This window comes from Lagenorhynchus albirostris, chromosome 12 (genome assembly GCF_949774975.1).
Source record: "Lagenorhynchus albirostris chromosome 12, mLagAlb1.1, whole genome shotgun sequence".
In the NCBI taxonomy this organism is placed as follows: Eukaryota; Metazoa; Chordata; class Mammalia; order Artiodactyla; family Delphinidae; genus Lagenorhynchus; species Lagenorhynchus albirostris.
Window position 1 is genome coordinate 41,504,578 of NC_083106.1, and position 22,416 is coordinate 41,526,993.

General features: G+C 37.1%; 1 protein-coding gene across 1 annotated transcript in view; it reads left to right on the top strand.

Moving 5' to 3' along the window:
* Positions 1-22,416, top strand: part of CEP85L (centrosomal protein 85 like) — a 155,243-nt gene that overhangs the window by 37,212 nt on the left and 95,615 nt on the right. The window contains exon 3 of the mRNA XM_060167295.1: positions 18,132-18,919. Within this exon, the coding sequence (XP_060023278.1) occupies positions 18,132-18,919 (788 nt within the window). The remainder of the gene's footprint in view (positions 1-18,131; positions 18,920-22,416) is intronic.

Here is a 22,416-nt window from a genome sequence, read left to right on the forward strand (position 1 = left end):
GAATATAAAATATCTCATTAATACTTTTTAATATTGATTACATAATGATATACTATTTTAGATATAGTGGGTTAAATAAAAGGTATTATTTTTAAAATAAATTTATTTATTTATTTATTTATGGCTGCGTTGGGTCTTCGTTGCTGTGCATGGGCTTTCTCTAGTTGCGGCAAGCGGGGGCTACTCTTCGTTGTGGTGCGCGGCCTTCTCATTGCGGTGGCTTCTCTTGTTGTGGAGCATAGGCCTTAGGTGCGCGGGCTTCAGTAGTGTGGCACATGGGCTCAGTAGTTGTGGCTCGCGGGCTCTAGCGCGCAGGCTCAGTAGTTGTGGTGCACGGGCTTAGTTGCTCTGCAGCATTTGGGATCTTCCCGGACCAGGGCTCGAACCCGTGTCCCCTGTGTTGGCAGGCATATTCTTAACCACTGCGCCACCAGGGAAGTCCCAATAAAAGATATTATTGAAGTTAGTTTTACCTTTTTTTTTTATGTAGTTACTATAAAACTTAAAATTACAAATGTAGCTTGCATTATTATTTTTTAAAATAAATTTATTTATTTATTTTTGGCTCTGTTGGGTCTTCATTGCTGCACACAGGCTTTCTCTGGTTGCGGCACGCGTGCTTCTTATTGCAGTGGCTTCTCTTGTCGCGGAGCACGGGTTCTAGGTGTGTGGGCTTCAGTAGTTGTGGCACGAGGGCTCAGTAGTTGTGGCTTGCAGACTCTAGAGCACAGGCTCAGTAGTTGTGGTGCACAGGCTTAGTTACTCCGTGTCATGTGGGATCTTCCCGGACCATGGACCAAACCTGTGTCCCCTGCGTTGGCAGGTGGATTCTTAACCACTGCGCCACCAGGGAAGTCCCGCTTGCATTATATTTTTATTGGACATATTGGTATTGACAGTATAATTTGTAAAGGGTTTACTTTCAAAGATTTTACGAGTGTGTATATATGTTTATATATTTCCCAGTAGAAACAATATTGGCTTCTCAAAATAGCTACTGTCACCCGCTTAATATTTAATATAACAGAAATTTATATCCATAGCATTATGTCTATGATAAATTATATTCTACTGTCAGTCTGGGGCTACTAAGAGCATACTCCTTTCATCATTTTGACAGTGGTAAAAGCTTCACTGCAGTGGGATTGCCCTGGTTCCTTTGGCAAAGAGAAAGTTAAGGTTTCTGTGGTGAGATATAAATGTTTGGGTTAGGAAAGATTTTAGATTGGAGAATCCCTGAAATTCTGAAGAGTTCTGTTGCTCAGTTAAGGAATGGGGAAAAGGAATAATGTCAGTAATCCCTGCTGGAATTCTCCCATCAGGTGTGAGGTATAAGCCCTCAGACTTAATTAGGAGGAAGACGGAACATTATCCTGGAGTCTCACATAGCTGACTGCTAGACCAGTGGGTACCCACATGAAAGTGAGCAGGTAAAGAGTGTGATTGCACCAGTTTTTCATATGTAAAGTTTGGATGCAATTTCAGTTTTAGGAGGAAAAAGCCTATCTTGCCACAAGCCTCTGAAAGTTTTTCTTTGCAAATAACATTATGTTCATGTTATATAATTCAAATATTTAACCTGTAATAGTAAATTTTGAGTTCTTATTTATCTTAATGATTATTTATCTTTGTTTAAAAGACAATTATGGTTAAATGGTATACCTCTTTTTACTAAATGTAAATTTAATTTTGGGGGTATAGATGAAAGTACATGAATAAATTTTACTTAAATTCCATGATACATTAAGTAAACAGTACAGCTGTGAAGTAAGTCATCAAACCTTAAACAAACTAAAAGGTACTGTCTAGTTAGACCTTCACTTTCCCTCCCCCTTCTTTGCCCTATAGTACTGTATGCTTATAACTGATGTTCCAGTCGACGCTCTTTGGCCATTGCTAAATCCTCAAGGTATTCTGTGAATCATCTGGAAGAATAACATATTATTTTTAATTTTAATGTTGTGTTTTATTTTAATTATTTAAAAATTTTAAATTCACACATGAGTGTAGAATATATATTTATCACACAGACTCTAAATGCTCTAGGAATGATAAATATCCAGCTTTGTAAATGATATGACACAAATAAAGGTACCTTTCTATTCTTTGCTAACATACAGCTTTTAGAAGTTCATTTATTCACTTAATAAATATTTATTGAGTACTTTGTTTCAAAAACTGCAGAACTGCAGAGATCAACATGGAGAGGATTACATCAAAATCTCAGCAGGGAAGGAACTCTAGTACAGAAAAATATTCTAAAATTACCATTGAGTGATTTGCTTTTAGCCATGGTATTTTGAGATTTCAAATAATGCTAAATAAGAGTGTGAGATTTTTATATTTAATAAGTTGGAACACTAACATTAGCGGCACCACATTTTAACTGTGGTAATTTGTTCATGGGGTGTCAGATTCCAGGGTGGGAGGAAGTAGATCTGTGACATAAGGATAGATGTGCCTGCAGAACTACCAAATTGTAACATAAGCCACATCAGCAGATCACCAAGTTCCTTCTTGGTTTTCTTTGCTGAGACCTGGAGGCCATGTATAAATAGCTGGCGCTGGCGCTGGCACAGAAAGGAGAGCTGTTCTTGAAGTATACAGCATTTGTTGTGTAGGGCATAACCTAGATGTGGTCCCAGAGTTGAGTAATGAAGGAAGAAGCAAGAGGACTATAGGACTGGGAGCAGAGGACCCTGAGGCTAGAAAAGAACTTAATTTTTGCTTAGACTTGGCTAAAACTTAATTTTTGCTTAGACTTGGCTAAAAGTCTAAGCATTTTTGCTTAGACTTGGCTAAGCAAAGACCGTCCACAGGACGGTCTTCCTCTCCCGAATCACGTGGTGCCTGAGAGGCAGGCTCACATTGCAGTTCTTTTAGTTTTTTAAATCTGAGCTCTTAAGTGTAGCTTCTAATAGTCTATTTGGGGCTCATTTTCAAGCATATTTATATATTTTACTAAAAAAAGGTACAAATAGAGTTAAATATTTTTTCTTTGATAATTTCCAACTGCTAATTTGTATCAGAGATAATTTTCTTATCTAATTAACCTCATTTATTTCAAGTAGGAGGGACTGATAAAAATGGACTTCAATTTAATCATATCTTCATTAGTTAGTTGTTTTTACTAAGAAATAGTAGGACTGTTGAATAGTATAAATTTTGAGGTCACCCTGTGAGTATATGTCAGAAAGGAAGAAAAGTTAACGTTTGGTGCATTGTCCTTATTTTATGAAGAAATGAAGGCCTTGTAATGTAAGGACTTGTTCAGTCATTTATTCAAGTAACCAATATTTATTATCTACTGTGTGTCAGGTCCTGTGCTAGTGGTTAGAATTAAACAGACATTTTCTCTGTTCATTGTATACATAAAGTCTAGTGGAGGAGAAGACAAGACAGGAAATAATTATCATAAAATATGAGCAGTATGATAGGCAAAGTACACAGGGTAGGAGGACATTCCTAAATCCACTGGATTCAGGGAAGGACCGCTGGCAGAAGTGATGTTTGAGCTGAGGACCAAAAAGGTGAGTAAGAACTGACAGAGCAAAACAAGGCAGGAGAGTAGTCTAGGCTGAGAGGACAGCATGGTCAAAACTGGTGAGAGAACATTCTGAGGATGAATCAAGAGGAGAGCAAAACGGGATGCCAGGAGACCACTGGCATTGCAGGTGGGAGCCAATGATGACTTGTTCATAAAAAGAGACAGTAGGAAAGGAGAAAATTAGATGATTCAGGAGATAGTTAGGCAATGAAAATCATACATTCTTTCTTTTATACAGCTTTATTGAGATATAATTTATATACCATGTAATTCACCCATTTAAAATGTACAACTCAGTGGCTTTTAGTATTATATTCACAGAGTTGTATATATATCACCTGAATGAATTTTAGGACATTTTCATTACCCCAAAGAGAAACCCCACTCCCCTTAGCCATCACCCCCTCCTCCAACAACCCTATACCCCCTACCATAGGCAACCACTAATTTTGGAAGACATCATAAAAATTTCCCAAGGCTCTGTTTTCTTTGCTTGTGTATTTTATTACAGTGATTAGGTTTTATTAGTTTACTTTGCTAAATGGTTTCTTTAAAACACCTCATCTTGGGCTTCCCTGGTGGCGCAGTGGTTGGGAGTCCGCCTGCTGCTGCAGGGGACGAGGGTTCGTGCCCCGGTCTGGGAGGATCCCACATGCCGTGGAGCGGCTGGGCCCATGAGCCATGGCCGCTGGGCCTGTGTGTCCGGAGGCTGCGCTCTGCAGCGGGAGAGGCCACAACAGTGAGAGGCCCGCATACAGCAAGAAAAAAAAACCAAACACCTCATCTTAATGCAAAATATCCTCTTGTTCTTACTCTTGTTTTTTTTTTCTTTTTTACAGAAAATATCAAATATATACTAAAGTAAAAAGAAGGCAAAATGGTAAAACCCACATGTACACAACACCAAACTTATACAATTGTAAATTTATAACACGTGGCAATCTTATTTCAGATATTCTGTGCTCACCCCCATACCTTAGGTGATATTTTCAAACAAATCAAGAGCTCCCCTTAACCTTTTAATTACAATAGTAATAATATGTATTGAGCATTTACTATGTATCTATCATGATAAGAGGTTTACATGATTGTTTCAGTTAATTCAAAAATAACATGTTGGGTACAATTCTATATCCATTTTATAGGCAAAGTAAATGATATTTTCTTAGACTGTTCTCTAACCTGTTTCCTTGCTTTATTAAGGTTCATTTCATTGGTGAATAATCTTATGTTGCTGCAACTTCATAGCTTTGGAACTTTCAGGACTCTGATGATGAGTACTTCCATAACATGACCTCCAGATATTACAGTGGATTAGTTGGTCTGTTGACCTTAACGTTAATAAGAGTATGTACCATAGATTTTTTTCAGTGTGAGGTTTTATACTTCTATACATGATTAAAAATTTTTTTCATTATAGAATCCTTCTGAGGTCAAATATAATTATTTTCTCTTTACTGATGAAAAATAAACTTAGAGGACATTAATAACATTTGGGTTTATACAGTGGTTCATGTGGTGGAGCTGAGATTCTTCAAGTCTAACTCTAAAGCCCTGCGCTTAACCGCACTGTTAGATATCTGTTCTTGAAGGGAGAAACTAGAGAGGAAGAACTGAGAGGTGTAGTGTAGGATAGTATAGCTAATACTAGGCTGAGAAACAGGAGACCAGGATTCTCTTTTGAGATCTGTACTTGGTCAAGTAATTTAACCTTTATGGACTTAGTTCTTCATTTGCATATGGAAAGAGGTGAGGGGTTATACACAGAATACTTTTTTGCTTGTGAAATCAAATAATTTCAAGGCAGTATTCAAAACAATTATGATTTATATTCTTTTGCAAACCAAATAACCCTTTTCCTTTGCTCCCCATCTCTACTTAATTTTCTTGTTAATCTTACCTTACTGCTTAAAATATTTCAATTTAAACATGGCATATAAGAACATTACAGCTGTAGTAAATTTGCAGAAATTAAAATTGTTTGTTGGAGGTATATTTTGTATCTTTATGGCCCTCATTTTTACCTTCATTGTTGTTCATCCATCCATTTGTCTATTCATTCACTCATTTTTTCATATCATTTTGCTTCTTGGCCTGGTAGAATATGAACCTGATCAAGCTGAGCTGAATTTAGTCCATTTTCGAGAACTGTGATGAACCCATGTACTTCTACCTAGTTTTTGTTTTTTTTTTTTTTTCGGTACGCGGGCCTCTCACTGTTGTGGCCTCTCCCGTTGCGGAGCACAGGCTCCGGACGCGCAAGCCCAGCGGCCATCGCTCACGGGCCTAGCCGCTCCGCGGCATGTGGAATCTTCGCGGACCGGGGCACGAACCCGTGTCCCCTGCATCGGCAGGCGGACTCTCAACCACTGCGCCATCAGGGAAGCCCGAACCCATGTACTTCTGACCTGGAAAAGCCCTTCAGTCGCACAGCCATGGGTTTAGGGAAGAGGTTAATGACTTCACATTTCCCCAGGCATGCAAGTGGTTAGAGGACCAAATGATAATTTCTTGTCAGTTCTGTCATAAATTACAGTTTTTCTCCCTGAGAAAATTTGAATTTTTGAAAATCACATCCCATAATTTGAGATCATTACAATTTGATTTATAACCATTTTTATAGGAGAGAAATAACACTTTTAGCTCTTTGCAAGTAAACTGCCTGATGAAACTTAATCTAAATTGAAACTAGTAGGAGATATCTAGAAAATGGTACAGTTGAATGAAATTTCAAAAGCCATTCAAGAAAAAAATAACTAAAATTTTTGTGTAAATACGAAAAGGAGCTTTTTTACTGACCAAATTTTAAAATTAGGGTTTTTAAAAAAAAAATTTATTTATTTATTTATATTTTTTGGCTGCGTTTGGTCTCTGTTGCTACTTGCAGGCTTTCTCTAGGTGTGGTGAGTGGGGGCCACTCTTCGTTGTGGTGCACAGGCTTCTCATTGAGATGGCTTCTCTTGTTGTGGAACACGGGCTCTAGGCGCGTGAGCTTCAGCAGCTGTGGCATGTGGGATCAGTAGTTGTGGCTCGTGGGCTCTAGAGCACAGGCTCAGTAGTTGTGGCGCACGGGCTTAGTTGCTCTGTGGCACGTGGGATAGTCCCAGACCAGGGATCAAACCCGTGTCCCCTGCATTGGCAGGCGGATTCTTAACCACTGCGCCACCAGGGAAGTCCCTAAAATTAGTTTTGCTTTGAATTGTTGACCTCTTTAAACTGTACTTCAGATTGTCCTTTAATTAAGTTGCCAGTAGTCTGGTTGGAGATCAGAAATGCCCCCCTTTTTTAAAAACCAGCTTTTCATCTTGTTTTATATAAACTTAGAGAATGAAGTTTCTTAGTTTGTTGTGAATGGTTGCTCAGAGACAGTGTACAAAAAGAGCTTGAGAACTAATTTGTGAACAGTGTAGACTTCTGTAATTATTTTAAACAAGTAATTTCAGAACTTCTCACTCGTTTTCTGCTTCAATAGGATTTGAAGTGACTTCACAAAATACAATTGAGAAAAAAATAAAATATTCAAGAAAAAAAGGTGATCGGTAATAATGATTAGACAATAACAAAGTGAGAACCAAGATTTGCACAGAATTGTGTACTATTGCTATCAAGTACAGTTGCTAAAAGAATAGGTCATAGGTTTGGCAGTAGGGAAACAGAAGCTTCTCTCTATCCTTAAGATATAATGAATAAAAGCAAGCAGTTCATGGAGCTATGCTTTTCATAATCTTGATACCTGACATACACTTTTCCTAATGTTCTTGATAGTTATTTCTGTGTAATTCTTTTATGTAATCATTCTCAGTCTCTATGCAGATACCATAATGCCAAAATAGGACTTCATATTTTAGGTGTATCTTCTGTAAACATTTAGCTTTAGCTAGATTAAAAAAATTATGTGGACAATTCTTGTCTTTTGAGTGGATATTCATTTACTGTGATTGTTAAACTTTGATGCATTTTAAATCATATTGTATACTTTATAGTCTGCTTTTCTCAAGTATTTTCCTTCTTGCCTTCTTTTGTTTCACTTTTTCTTCATGACATTTTCCTTCTAGTTTATTAGAAGTTATACACACTATCTCTTATGAGCTATAATTCATATACTATACAATTCACCCATTTAAAGTATACAATTTAATGCTTTTTAATATATTCTCAGAATTGTTCAACTGTTAACCACAGTCTAAGTTTAGAACATTTTTCAGCCTGCCCCCCTCCTCCCCAAAAGAAGTCTGTTAGCTGTCACTCCCCATCTTCCCTCCCATCCCTAAGCAACCACTAATCTGTATAAATTTCTTTTTTCTGGACATTTCATATAAATGGAATCATCTAATATATCGTCCTTTGTGACTGACTTTCACTTAGCATAATGTTTTCAAGACTCATCATGTTGTAGCATGTATCAGTACTTCATTTCTTTTTATTACCATAATAAAAGATAATATTCCATTGTACCACTTTTCATTTATCCATTGATCACTTGATGGACATCGCATTATTCTGACTTTTTGGCTGTTAAGAATAATGCTTCTGTGAATATGTTTCCATTTCTCTTGGGTGTATACTTAGGAGTGGAATTGCTGGATCATATGGTAACTGTGTTTAACCTTTTGAGGAACTGCTACACTGTTTCCTAAGCAGTGGCACCATTTTACATTCCCATCAGCATTATTATGAGGGTTCCAGTTTCTCCACATCCTTGCCAGACACTTGACACTTACTTACTATCTGTCATTCAGATGATAGCCATCCTAATGGGTGTGAAGTGATGTCTCATTGTGGTTTTGATTTGCATTTCCCTAAAAATGACAAACAAAAATGTCCTTTTTGTATGCTTTAATAGGACCATCTGTATATCTTCTTTGGAGAAATGACTACTCAAATTCCACATCCATTTTAAATTGGATTATTTGTGTTTTTATTATTGAGTTGTGTTTCTTATGTAATCTAGATGAAAGTCCCTATCAGTTGCGTAATTGCAAAAATTTTCTCCCTTTCTTTGGGCTGTCCTTTTACTCTCTTGATGCAGCAAAAAAATTTTAAATTTTATTGAAGTCCAGTTTATTTTCTTTTGTTGCTTGGGCTTTTGGTGTTGTATCTAAGAAATCACTTCCTGACTTAAGATCATGAAGATTTACACCTATGGTTTCTTCTAAGAGTTTTATAGTTTTAGCTGTTACATTTAGGCCTATGATTTAGGCCTATGATTTAGGCCTATGTCTGAAACCGTTAGCTCTTCTGTGCTCTCTATAAACCCTGTCCTCTGGTTTTTTGTGTTTTTTTTTAATTTTTAAATTTTAAAAATAAATTTATTTATTTATTTAGGCCGCATTGGGTCTTCATCGCTGTGCGTGGGCTTTCTCTAGTTGAGGCGAGCGGGGCTACTGTTTGTTGTCTCATTGTGGTAGCTTCTCTTGTTGTGGAGCACAGGCTTTAGGCGTGCAGACTTCAGTAGTTGTGGCTCGCAGGCTCTAGAGCGCAGGCTCAGTAGTTGTGGCTCTCGGGTTTAGTTGCTCTGCGGCATCTTCCCGGACTAGGGCTCAAACCCATGTCCCCTGCATTGGCAGGCAGATTCTTAACTACTGCGCCACCCAGGAAGTCCCATGTCCTCTGGTTTTTAAAAGGACGGCCTTCTGCTGGTTTTAGATTTCACTTGTTCTAACTTAGATATGGGCTGGATGCCATCATAATAGCTTGCATTTGGGATTTGTGGCTACAATTAGGTAGTATAAGAAAGCACATTAGGAATCACATTGCATCTACCTCCAATTGATTGTGTTTTGTTAGGCAAAATAAATTATGTTTTGATTCATTTCTTAGATAGAATGGTCCTTTTTTTCAGATACTTAAACTGTCAAATATTTAATACTTTATTCATTAATTCATGGTGTATATGTGCATGTGTATGTATGTGCATATGTATGTGGGTAGACTGAATTTTAATCCTTAGTTTTCACAGTAATGAATTCTGAATGTCACAGTAAATCAGTTTTTACAGTGAAACTCGGATACTGGTGATGGTTGAACTTAAGATATTTAAACTTGAAGGCTTCAGAACTGGAATCAGTCCTAGGTGGAATGATGTGGTGAATAGAACAGCAGAATCACTTATTAAAAAGTGATGTTTCCTGGACCCTCTCTACTCTAACTGAATGAGAATCTCTCGGAGTAGGGCTCCAGATACCAGCTAAGTTTGTTGTATTTTAAAGTTTGAGAACTTCAGGTATAAGTGACTTTTGGAGTAAATTCTATTCTCAATGTAATGTTCTATGAACAGCATATATTATCAGTAGCTTTCAGATTTGTAGGAGTAAATACTAGTCTGATGTGGAATTGATTTTTATCACCAATTGTTGATTTTCTCTGCAGTTGGGAAATACTGAGCTACCAAGGTAGACAGGAAGTTAGCCTGTTATCAGATAAAAGTAGCACCCAGGACTGGTGATCTCTGGTCTCAGAAGTTTCAGCTGTGACATAGAAAGTGAGACAGTCACCTGATACATAATTCACACTTTAGTAACAGTGTTCTTTGAGATATTTCAAACTCTCTGAGGTCACAAAATAAAACACCTTTGCAGAAGTTTGGCCAAATGGTAATTAAAATAAGATGTTGTGTAAAGTAAAATGTGAAAGCATCTTTCTCCTTTTCTCCTCTTTCTACCTTTGTTTATTAAATTTGTGGTATATTCCTCTAGATCATTTCTGTGCCCATGAATATATATGTATTTACATACACATATGCACATGTATACATATATTTACTTATGTGTTTGCATATTTTAAATATTGATGTATACAGACAGATTGCCCCTCTTCTTCCAAAGGCTATAACAATTTATGTTCTTACCATCGTAGGATATTAGCAGCCTTTAATAATTTTATGAATATGATAGGGAATGTACTTCTATTTAGTGAGTTGAAATATCTTTTTTGAAAAACAAACTTTTTTAAAAAATTTATTTTATTGAGGTATAGTTGATTTACAATATTGTGTTAATTTCTGCTCTACAGAAAAGTGATTCAGTTATACATTTATACATTCTTTTTCATATTCTTTTCCATTACAGTTTATCACAGGATATTGAATATAGTTCCCTGTGCTGTACAATAGGACCTTGTTTATCCATTCTATATATACTAGTTTGCATCTGCTAATCCCCAACTCCCAGTCCATCCCTCTCCCACCCCCTACTCCCCACCCTGCTTGGCAACCACAGTCTGCAAGTCTGTTTCTGTTTTGTAGATAAGTTCATTTGTATCATATTTTAGATTCCACATACAAGTGATATCATAGGATATTCGTCTTTCTCTTTCTGACTTAGTTCGCTTAATATGATAATCTGTAGGTCCATCCATGTTGCTGCAAGTGGCATGATTTCATTATTTCTTGTGGCTGAGTAGTATTCCATTGTACATATGTACCACATCTTCTTTATGCATTCATCTGTCGACGGACACCTCAGCTGCCTCCATTAAACATGTATGCTTTTTTTTTTTTTGCGGTACGTGGGCCTCTCACTGTTGTGGCCTCTCCCGTTGCGGAGCACAGGCTCCGGAGGCGCAGGCTCAGCAGCGATGGCTCATGGGCCCAGCCGCTCCGCGGCATGTGGGATCTTCCCGGACTGGGGCACGAGCCCGTGTCCCCTGCATCGGCAGGAGGACTATCAACCACTGCACCATCAGGGAAGCCCTAAACATGTATTCTTTATTTGCTTTTTGTTCTGTTTTGTTTTGTGGTTTGCTTATGGATTTCTTTTGCCTACTTTAAAATTAGGTTGTTAGGTTTTTGTTTTGGGGATTTTTTTTTTTTGGAGTTCTTTGTACAGTATGGATATTTAGCCTTTTGCCTGTTATATTGAAAATATCACTTAGTTTAGCTATTTCTTTTTTTCTAACATCTTTATTAGAGTATATGCTTTACAGTGGTATGTTAGTTTCTGCTTTATAAAAAAGTGAATTAGCTGTGCGTGTACGTATATCCCGATATCCCATCCCCCTGCGTCTCCCTCCCACCCTCTCTATCCCACCCTTCTAGGTGGTCACAAAGCATCGAGCTGATCTCCCTGTGCTATGTGGCTGCTTCCCACTAGCTCTCTGTTTTACATTTGTTCGTGTTTATATGTCCATGCCACTCTGTCACTTCATCCCAGCTTACCCTTCCCCCTCCCTGTGTCCTTAAGTCCATTCTCTACGTCAGCATCTCTATTCCTGTCCTGCCCTTAGGTTCTTCAGAACCTTTTTTTTTTTTTAGATTCCATATATGTGTGTTAGCATACAGTATTTGTTTTTCACTTTCTGACTTACTTCACTCTGTATGACAGTCTCTATGTCCATCCACCTCACTACAAATAACTCAGTTTCGTTTCTTTTTATGGCTGATATTCCATTGTATATATGTGCCACATCTTCTTTATCCATTCATCTGTCGATGGACACTTAGGTGGCTTCCATGTCCTGGCTATTGTAAATAGAGCTGCAGTGAACATTGTGGTACATTAATCTTTTTGAATTATGGTTTTCTCAGGGTATATGCCCAATAGTGGGATTGCTGGGTCGTATGGTAGTTCTATTTGTAGTTTTGTAAGGGACTCCATACTCTCCATAGTGGCTGTATCAATTTACATTCCCATCAACAGTGCATGAGGGTTCCCTTTTCTCCACACCCTCTCCAGCATTTATTGTTTCTAGATTTTTTTGATGATGGCCTTTCTGACTGGTGTGAGGTGATACCTCATTGTAGTTTTGATTTGCATTTCTCTAATGATTAGTGATGTTGAGCATCCTTTCCTGTGTTTGTTGGCAATCTGTATATCTTCTTTGGAGAAATGTCGATTTAGGTCTTCGGCCCATTTTTGGATTAGGTTGTTTGTTTTTTTGATATTGAGCTGCATGAGCTTCTTGTGTATTTTGGAGATTAATCCTTTGTCGGTAGCTTCATTTGCAAATATTTTTTCCCATTCTGAGGGTTGTCTTTTCATCTTATTTATGATTTCTTTTGCTGTGCCAAAGCTTTTAAGTTTCATTGGGTCCCATTTGTTTATTTTTGTTTTTATTTCCATCTCTCTAGGAAGTGGGTCAAAAAGGATCTTGCTGTGATTTATGTCATAGAGTGTTCTTCCTTTGTTTTCCTCTAAGAGTTTTATAGTGTCTGGCCTTACATTTAGGTCTTTAATCCATTTTGAGTTTATTTTAGTGTTTGGTGTTAGGAAGTGTTCTAATTTCATTCTTTTACATGTAGCTGTCCAGTTTTCCCAGCACCACTTATTGAAGAGGCTGTCTTTTCCTCATTGCATATTCTTGCCTCCTTTATCAAAGATAAGGTGAGTGTATGTGCATGGGTTTATCTCTGGGCTTTCTGACCTGTTCCATTGATCTGTACTTCTCTTTTTGTGCCAGTACCATACTGTCTTGATGACTGTAGCTTTGTAGTATAGTCTGAAGTCAGAGAGCCTGATTCCTCCAGCTCCATTTTTCTGTCTCAAGATTGCTTTGGGTATTCGGGGTCTTTTGTGTTTCCATGCAGATTGTGAAATTTTTTGTTCTAGCTTTGTGAAAAATGCCATTGGTAGTTTGATAGGGATTGCACTGGATCTGTAGATTGCTTTGGGTAGTATAGTCATTTTCACAATATTGATTCTTCCAATCCAAGAACATGGTATATCTCTCCAGCTGTTTGTATCGTCTTTAATTTCTTTCATCAGTGTCTTATAGTTTTCTGCATACAGGTCTTTTGTCTCCTTAGGTTGGTTTATTCCTAGGTATTTTAAAAATTTCTTTTTGTTGCAATGGTAAATGGGAGTGTTTCCTTAAATTCTCTTTCAGGTTTTTCATCATTAGTGTATAGAAATACAAGAGATTTCTGTGCATTAATTTTGTATCCTGCTGCTTTACCAAATTCATTGATTAACTCTAGTAGTTTTCTGGTAGCATCTTTGGGATTCTCTATGTATAGTATCATGTCATCTGCAAACAGTGACAGTTTTACTTCTTTTCTGATTTGGATTCTTTTTATTTCTTTTTCTTCTCTGATTGCTATGGCTAAAACTTCGAAAACTATGTTGAATAATAGTGGTGAGAGTGGACAACCTTATCTTGTTCCTGGTCTTAGTGGAAATAGTTTCAGTTTTTCACCATTGAGGACAATGCTGGCTGTGGGTTTGTCATATATGGCCTTTATCATGTTGAGGTAAGATCCCTCTGTGCCTACTTTCTGGAGGGTTTTTATCATAAGTGGGTATTGAATTTTGTCCAAAGCTTTTTATGCATCTATTGAGATGATCATATGGTTTTTCTTCTTCAGTTTGTTAATATGGTGTATCACATTGATTGATTTGCGTATGTTGAAGAATCCTTGCATTCTTGGGATAAACCCCACTTGAACATGGTGTATGATCCTTTTAATGTGCTGTTGGATTCTGTTTGCTAGTATTTTGTTGAGGATTTTTGCATGTATGTTATCAGTGATATTGGCCTGTAGTTTTCTTTTTTTGTGACATCTTTGTCTGTTTTGGTATCAGGATGATGGTGGCCTCGTAGAATGAGTTTGGGAGTATTCCTCCCTCTGCTATATTTTGGAAGCATTTGAGAATGATAGGTGTTAGCTCTTCTCTAAAAATTTGATAGAATTCATCTGTCAATCCACCTGCTCCTGAGCTTTTGTTTGTTGCAAGATTTTTAATCACAGTTTCAATTTCAGTGCTTATGATTAGTCTGTTTATATTCTCTGTTTCTTCCTGGTTCAGTCTTGGATGGTTGTGCTTTTCTAAGAATTTGTCCATTTCTTCCAAGTTGTCCATTTTATTGGCATATAGTTGCTTGTAATAATCTTTCATGATCCTTTGTATTTCTCCAGTGTCAGTTGTTACTTCTTCTTTTTGATTTCTAATTCTATTGATTTGAGTCTTCTCCCTTTTTTTCTTGATGAATCTGGCTAATGGTTTACATTTATTTTTGATCTGGTCTTTATGATTTCTTTCCTTCTGCTAACTTTGGGGGGTTTTTTGGTTCTTCTTTCTCTAATTGCTTTAGGTGTACAGTTAGGTTGTTTATTTGAGATTTTTCTTGTTTCTTGAGGTAGGATTGTATTGCTATAAACTTCCTTCTTAGAACTGCTTTTGCTGCATCCCATAGGTTTTGGGTCTTCGTGATTTCATTGTCATTTGTTTCTAGGTATTTTTTGATTTCCTCTTTGATTTCTTCAGTGATCTCTTGGTTATTTAGTAGTGTATTGTTTAGGTTAGCCTCCATGTGTTTGTATTTTTTACAGAGTTTTTCCTGTAATTGATATCTAGTCTCATAGCATTGTGGTCGGAAAAGATACTTGATACAATTTCAATTTTCTTAAATTTACCAAGGCTTTATTTGTGACCCAAGATATGATCTGCCCTGGAGAATGTTCCATGAGCACTTGAGAAAAATGTGTATTCTGTTGTTTTTGGATGGAATGTCCTATAAATATCAATTAAGTCCATTTTGTCTAATGTGTCATTTACAGCTTGTGTTTCCTTTTTATTTTCATTTTGGATGATCTGTCCATTGGTGAAAGTGGGGTGTTAAAGTTCCCTACTATGATTGTGTTACTATTGATTTCCCCTTTTATGGCTGTTAGCATTTTTGCCTTATGTATTGAAGTGCTCCTATGTTGGGTGCATAAGTATTTACAATTGTAATATCTTCTTCTCGGATTGATCCCTTGATCAATCAGTTTTTTTTCCCCTTGATCATTATGTAGTATCCTTCTTTGTCTCTGGTAATAGTCTTTATTTTGCCTGGAATTCTTCTGAGTCCTTTACATGTATTATTTCATTTAATCTTTACTGTTGTCCTCTTTACTTTATGGATGAGGTAACTGATGCAAGAAGGTTAAATAACTTGTTTGAACATGCAACTACTAAGTGGTAGAGCCAGGATTTGAATCTAAAAATGCTGGTTTCAAAAATATTACACTAGCCTTTACACCATCTTTACTTACAGCTTTTTAAAAATGTAAAAGTCTGAAAATTTTAAATTTGATATAAAACTCATTTTTTGTTATTTAAAGAATTGAAGATATTTTTGAGAGGCTATGATGATTTTAATACAAATATTCCTTTAGGAATAGTAACACAAACACATATATAGATGTAGATATAGTGCTGTAATGTATTAATACCAATATTCCATAGAATTTGGGGGTCATTTATCCTGTTTCTATTTAGAACTGACCTTCAGTAGCATATTCTTCTCTATTTCCTTCTTCTACTGATTACCATAATAATCCATTAATCTTCCTGCTGCCAACCATTTTGCTTTAATTTGTCCTCAGCAGTTACTGGAATAATCATCCTAAGTACAGTTTTGGTCATGTCACTTGCTCCTTTGTTTGGAAACTTTTGGTAGGTCACATTTCTTGCCGAATGAAGGGTAGGCTGTTTCTGTAGCAGGGCGTTTGAAGATTTGCACAGCTCTGCTTTACATTTACCTTTCAAGAATTATCTTGGGCAGCTTTTCTTGATACTTACTGCATACTGCAGATAAATGGGATAATTTGTTTTTCTTCTTTTGAGGCCATATTCTCCTGGCTTCAAACTTGGATCAGTTAGTGTTCTGAATCAGTAGAAGAAGCTGACTGGATGATTGAGCAGATGAGGAATTTATTTAAGGGCATTTGGTTAACTCAGAATTTTTGAGGAGGGCTGGAGAGCCAGGCTTATGGTTAAGCTTCCAGGTAATATACCTCAGTCACCTCTGAGAACTGGCACCCTCCGGCCCCACTGGAGGAAACCACCATTGCTGCCCAACTGCTGCCACTTCTGGGCCAGAACCTGGTTTGGCCACCTCTGCTGCTGTCATTGTTGGGGGCTAATGCCTCTGTTGTTGCCAAACGTGGTAGCTCCACACTGAGCCTGTTTTCTCACGTGACTCACTTCCAAACAAATCTTGTGCAGGTCCTTCTGAATGTCTGTATCATAGTTGCAGGGTATGTTGGGAATTTAAGGTCTAAAATTTATTTTGGGAGGTTGGGTTTGTAATGTGGGAATTTTCTTGAGTATGAAAAGCTTCTGCAGAAGCTGATGGGAAACTGTTACATGGTAAATGTCTACTATATTACTTTTTCTTGTATTCTTTCATCTATAATGTTTTTCCCCTTTCATCTCCAGGTGAATAAATTCTGTGCAAAGACCTATTGGAATTCCATTTTCTAATTAGTTTGCCTGGGTCTTTCTCATCTGAATTTTCTTATGACTTTCTCAACATTTCTTTTTCTATTACTTTATTTCTTCAAAACAGTATCAAAGCTCACAACTAATATTTAAATATATTCTGTTATGAGTCAAACAACATGGAAAGATACAGAAAAAACTGTAAAAGTTGCCTTTCACCACCCACCTCCTCTCCCCCTACATTTCAAATCGCTATCCCCTTTCTAGATATCATGTGATAAAAATGATAATCTTTGATTTTAATTTGGTACTTGATAGTAAGTCCATTGAGTATAGAGGCCCTTATTTATCCTTTGGGCTTCCGTAGAGCCTACTACAGCTGTTCCTATGTGTAGGATAGTATTATGTGAAGGCCTGACCTACAGCAGTAACTATGTAATCATTTTGGAAGTAAAAATGTACAGCGTGGGCTTCCCTGGTGGTGCAGTGGTTGGGAATTTGCCTGCCAATGCACGGGACACGGGTTCGAGCCCTGGTCTGGGAGGATCCCACATGCCATGGAGCAACTAAGCCCTTGAGGCACAACTACTGAGCCTGCGTGTCCAGAGCCTGTGCTCTGCAACAAGAGAGGCCGCGACAGTGAGAAGCCCGCACACCACGATGAAGAGTAGCCCCCGCTCGCCACAACTAGAGAAAGCCCGCGCACAGAAACGAAAACCCAACAAAGCCATAAATAAATAAATAAATAAATGTACAACATGGGGATTTAGTAAATGCGCAGAGAAAGATAGGAATCAAAGTAGACTCCAAGTGTTCTAGCTTGGGAAATATATTATTGATGATGCCATTAAGGGAGATTGAGAGTGTAGGAACTACTCTGTATCTGCAAATATATTGCTAGAACACTTTCTGATTATTTTCCATTATTGCAGGAGCATCTTTACCTATATTCTAATTTGAATTGTAGTTTGAGAGGTGCTAAAATGTTCTTATTGGGCCTCTATTTCCACAGTTGAGGAAAGACACTAAGAGATACGATTTTTTAATAAAGTTGTGCCTGAGGCTTCAGTGATAGATCATGAATAAGACCTTTCAATGCAGAGATGGATTTTTCTTTTAAGGCACAATACTTAGATTAAATAGCATGAATATAAACCTGTTTCCCAGTCATTTTTCATCTGTAAGTAGATGGCAGATGAGCATATATTTTGTTATGTATCCGTTTTTAGAAAATGATATTTGAAAGTATGTTTGATTTGTTTCAGATAAACTTAAAGGAGTAATAATAGTAACAATAATAAGCCCCTCATTTTGATGAAAGTGCCTCTGAAAAACCTGTGCTGGGAAACCATGTTCAGATTTTTGTTTTGGCGTTTTACATTTTGCCTCTTTTTTTTTTTTCTGTTAATTACAACTAATTTGGCATTCTTTTTTCTTTCCAGATCATTCAACTTCAAGTGGCACATTATCTTTTAAGCCTAGTCGATCGTTGGTTACTCTTCCTACTGCCCATGTCATGCCATCTAACTCCAGCACTTCAGTTTCCAAACATAGGGAATCATTGACATCAGATGGCTCAAAATGGAGTATAAGCCTTATGCAAACATTGGGAAACCACAGTAGGGGAGAGCAGGACTCTTCACTAGACATGAAGGACTTCCGGCCTCTCCGGAAATGGTCATCTTTATCCAAACTCACTGTCCCAGGTAACTGCAGCCAGGGTGGCATTGTGCACACAGAAGAGTCAAGGAGAGGTTTAGAAAAGACAGGGAGAGACAAGGCTTTAACATCACAACTAAGGACAATTGGACCTAGCTGTTTACATGACAGTATGGAGATGCTTAAGCTAGAGGACAAGGAAATAAATAAAAAACGACCATCAACTCTGGACAACAAATATAAATTTGAGAGCTGCAGCAAAGAGGACTTTAGAGCTTCTTCCTCCATTCCTAGGAGACAGGCCTTAGACATGACATATAGTGCCTTACCTGAAAGCAAGCCCGTTATGACAAGCTCAGAGGCTTTTGAACCGCCGAAATATTTAATGCTTGGTCAACAAGCAGTAGGTGGAGTTCCCATTCAGCCTTCTGTGAGGACGCAGATGTGGCTTACTGAGCAGTTGCGGACAAACCCTTTGGAAGGTAGAACTACAGAGGACTCTCACAGTATAGCTCCTTGGCAGCAGCAGCAGATTGAAGGGTTTCGACAAGAAACTGAAACACCAGTGCAGGTAAGGCTCAAAATCTAGTGTTTGCTTCCCTCCAGTGGATGTTATGAGTACCAGCGCACTTGAAGTAAGCATATGACAGTGTGTCCATAGGCACAGGTTGTTTTCCTTTATCTTTCCCCTACAGGATAATAAGCATAAATGTTATAAACTCTAAAAGTATTGCATTGGTAAACAAAGCTTAAAAAATATTTGAGACTGATTAACACGGAAAACTTTAAACCTTTACCTGCCTTGGCCTTTATTTTCCTTCTCATTTTTTTAAATGGGCATAAACATAAACAAAGCAAAAAATACTCAATTCTGTTTCAATACTTGAAACAGAAACAAAGGAGCTGGCATGGTATAACAGAAAGAACATTAACTTGGGTGTATGAAGGCTTGGATTTTGTTGTATCAGATTCAGAGTCTGGATGATTCTCTACCTGTCACCTAATACTTAGTATCTCTGGGCCTGAGTTTTTCTTTCTTTCCTTTTTTTTTTTTTTCCCCTGAATTGAGATATAATTGACATATAACATATTAGCTTCAGGTATATAACATAATGATTCAATATATGCATATATTTTAAAATGATCATCACAGTAACTCTAGTTAACATCCATCACCATACGTAGTTACAAAATTTTTTTCCTTGTAATAAGAACTTTTAAGATCTACTCTTAGCAACTTTCAGATATACAGTACAGCATTATTCACTATAATCACTATGCTGTACATTGTATCCCTGTGACTTTTTTATTTTATAACAAAGTTTGTACCTTTTGATCTCCTTCATCCATTTACCCACTCTCCAGCCCAAGCCTCTGGCAGCCACCAATCTGTTCTCTGTATATATGATTGTGATTTTTTGTTTGCTTGTTTTAAAAACATAATTGTCTTTCTCTGTCTGACTTATTTCACTTAGCATAATGCTTTCAGGGTCCATCCATGTTGTCACAAATGGCAAGATTTCCTTTTTATGGATGAATAACTTTCCATTGTTTATTGTAGTATTCCATACACACACACACACACACACACACACACACACACACACATATATATGGCACATTTTCTTTATTCATTCATCTACTGATAGATAATTAGGCTGCTTCCATGTCTTGGCTATTGTCAGTAAAGCTGAAATGAACATAGGGGTGCATATATATTTTTTCAAGTTTGTGTTTTCACTTTCTTCAGATGGATACCCAGAAGTGGAATTGCTAGATCATATGGTAGTTCTCTTTCTAATTTTTGAGGAACCTCCATACTGTTTTCCATAGTGGCTGCACCAGTTTACATTCCCACCAACGTGTACATGTTTCTTTTTTCTCTACATTCTTGTCAACACTTGATATTTCTTGTCTTTTTGATAATAGCCATTCTGATAGGTGTGAGGTGATATCTCATTGTGATTTTGATTTGAATTTCCCTGATGATTAGTGATGTTGAGCACCTTTTCATGAACCTGTTTGCCATATATATGTTTCTTCTCGGTTTCTACATCTATAAAATGAGAAGGTGTAACTAAAGTCATTTATAAAGCTTTGGTAGTGGTTGGTATGTATTTAGGTTTATAAAATAGATGTGCTTATTTTTTTTAATTAAATTGAATGTCAGGATTTATTAATCTTTTTTTTTTTCTCTTTTATCCTTTTTTTTTTTAACATCTTTATTGGAGTATAATTGCTTTACAATGGTATGTTAGTTTCAGCTTCACAACAAAATGAATCAGTTATATATATACATATATTCCCATATCTCTTCCCACTTGCGTCTCCCTCCCTCCCACCCTCCCTATCCCACCCCTCCAGGCGGTCACAAAGCACCGAGCTGATCTCCCTGTGCTATGCGGCTGCTTCCCACTAGCTATCTACCTTACGTTTGGTAAAGAGGCATGGACATATATTAATCATTTTAAGGAAAACATTTTACAATAATATTACATAAAAGAAAAATGGTGTGTACCCCCTAATGTAACATGTAAATGTTTAAATTTCTTGATCTGGAAATGTTTCCTATTCCATGGTAATTTTCTACAGCTCATTTTAACTGGGAAACCAATTATCTGTAGAATTTTTCATAAATTCTATCATCCAATTTTTTTTCGATTGCCAGAATTTTCTGAAACAAAGTAATTCCATTGAAAATTGTAAAATTTCCCTAGAGCAAAAACTTAAAATTACTAATCGTTACAATTACTAATAAAAAAGTAACAGAGATTAAAGGAATATATTCTATGAAAGGATAAGGAAATCACTTACCTAGGAACCTCACAAATCTGAGTGCAGCTCCAAAACATATGCATAACCTAATGTGCTACATTCACAGGAGAACCCTTAACACATCGCATGTGCCTTCTTTACTCTTGTTTTGGACATAGTTCTTATCATCTTGATTATATATATTTAAATTGCATAACCAAACAGAAGTATCATTATGATATGTGAATTACAAATCAGAAAAGAGCAATTTAACCAGATTTATTTGTGATTTATCTATTCAAGCAGTTGAAAGATAGGAGACCTAATTTATCAAATACTACCATATTTTAGTTCTCAGATGCTTGTGATTATAGGAGAGCAGGGTTCAAGTAGTTGTTTCTGCAGCTGGTGTCTTTACACAGAAGTGGAGCGGCCTCGGGTGGTGGGGGGAGGGGCTGAATGTTCTGCTCCAACCTGCAGAACGGTAGGTGCGATAGGGAGGTAACAGTGAGAGTTGAGTGAATTTAAAGGAATAAGTACTAATTCATTCTTTCTTCCATTCTGGTGGGAGGACCCGCTTCTGTAATCGAAGTTTTCCCCGACCTTGAAGCAGTGCAGAGAGGGTAGGGAGCTTGGAGGTGCTTTGTGGAGAAAACTAATTTTTAAATCTTCTTGGTGCGTGGTACAGGAAGAAGGCTATAAGGGACAAAACTTGCTTGTGCTTGGGAAGCCCTACTTTTTGATTAACCTTCTTTGGGATGGTCTCTTTATAGTGCATTTAAGTTTCATAGTAGAAAGATGAAACCAGGTAAGGAAAACCTAGACACTTTAATTGCAGTGTTTAAATGACCGCTTCTCTTCTAATTCTCTTGGACTACTACAGAAAAAAAATTCTTAAATACCTTCTCCTTGGAGCCTCTAAATACTGTATTTTAAAAGCGGTCATCTTTGTCTTAAGTCTCTTTAAAAACATTGATTTTCTTTTAGTCTAATTTTTGCATAAAGGGAAGAGGCTTAATAATAATTATCCCATCTCATAAATTGTGAGAATGTGTATGATTTTCAAGGACAACTGCTTGTCACCGTGAAGAAAAAAAAAACACAAAAACTATTTACAACAAAGAAGAGGAATTTGGCTGAGAGTCACAATCTAACATCACCATAAATTTATCTAGAACTTTGTAGCTGTCAGAGTGTTTTATCTCAATTGATCCTCAGAACGTCCTTTCTCCCTTTACACCCTCAAAAGTTTAGTATTGTAACATGGAAGTGTCACTCCTCTTAGAACTCAGTTCTAAATAATTACTGAGCCAG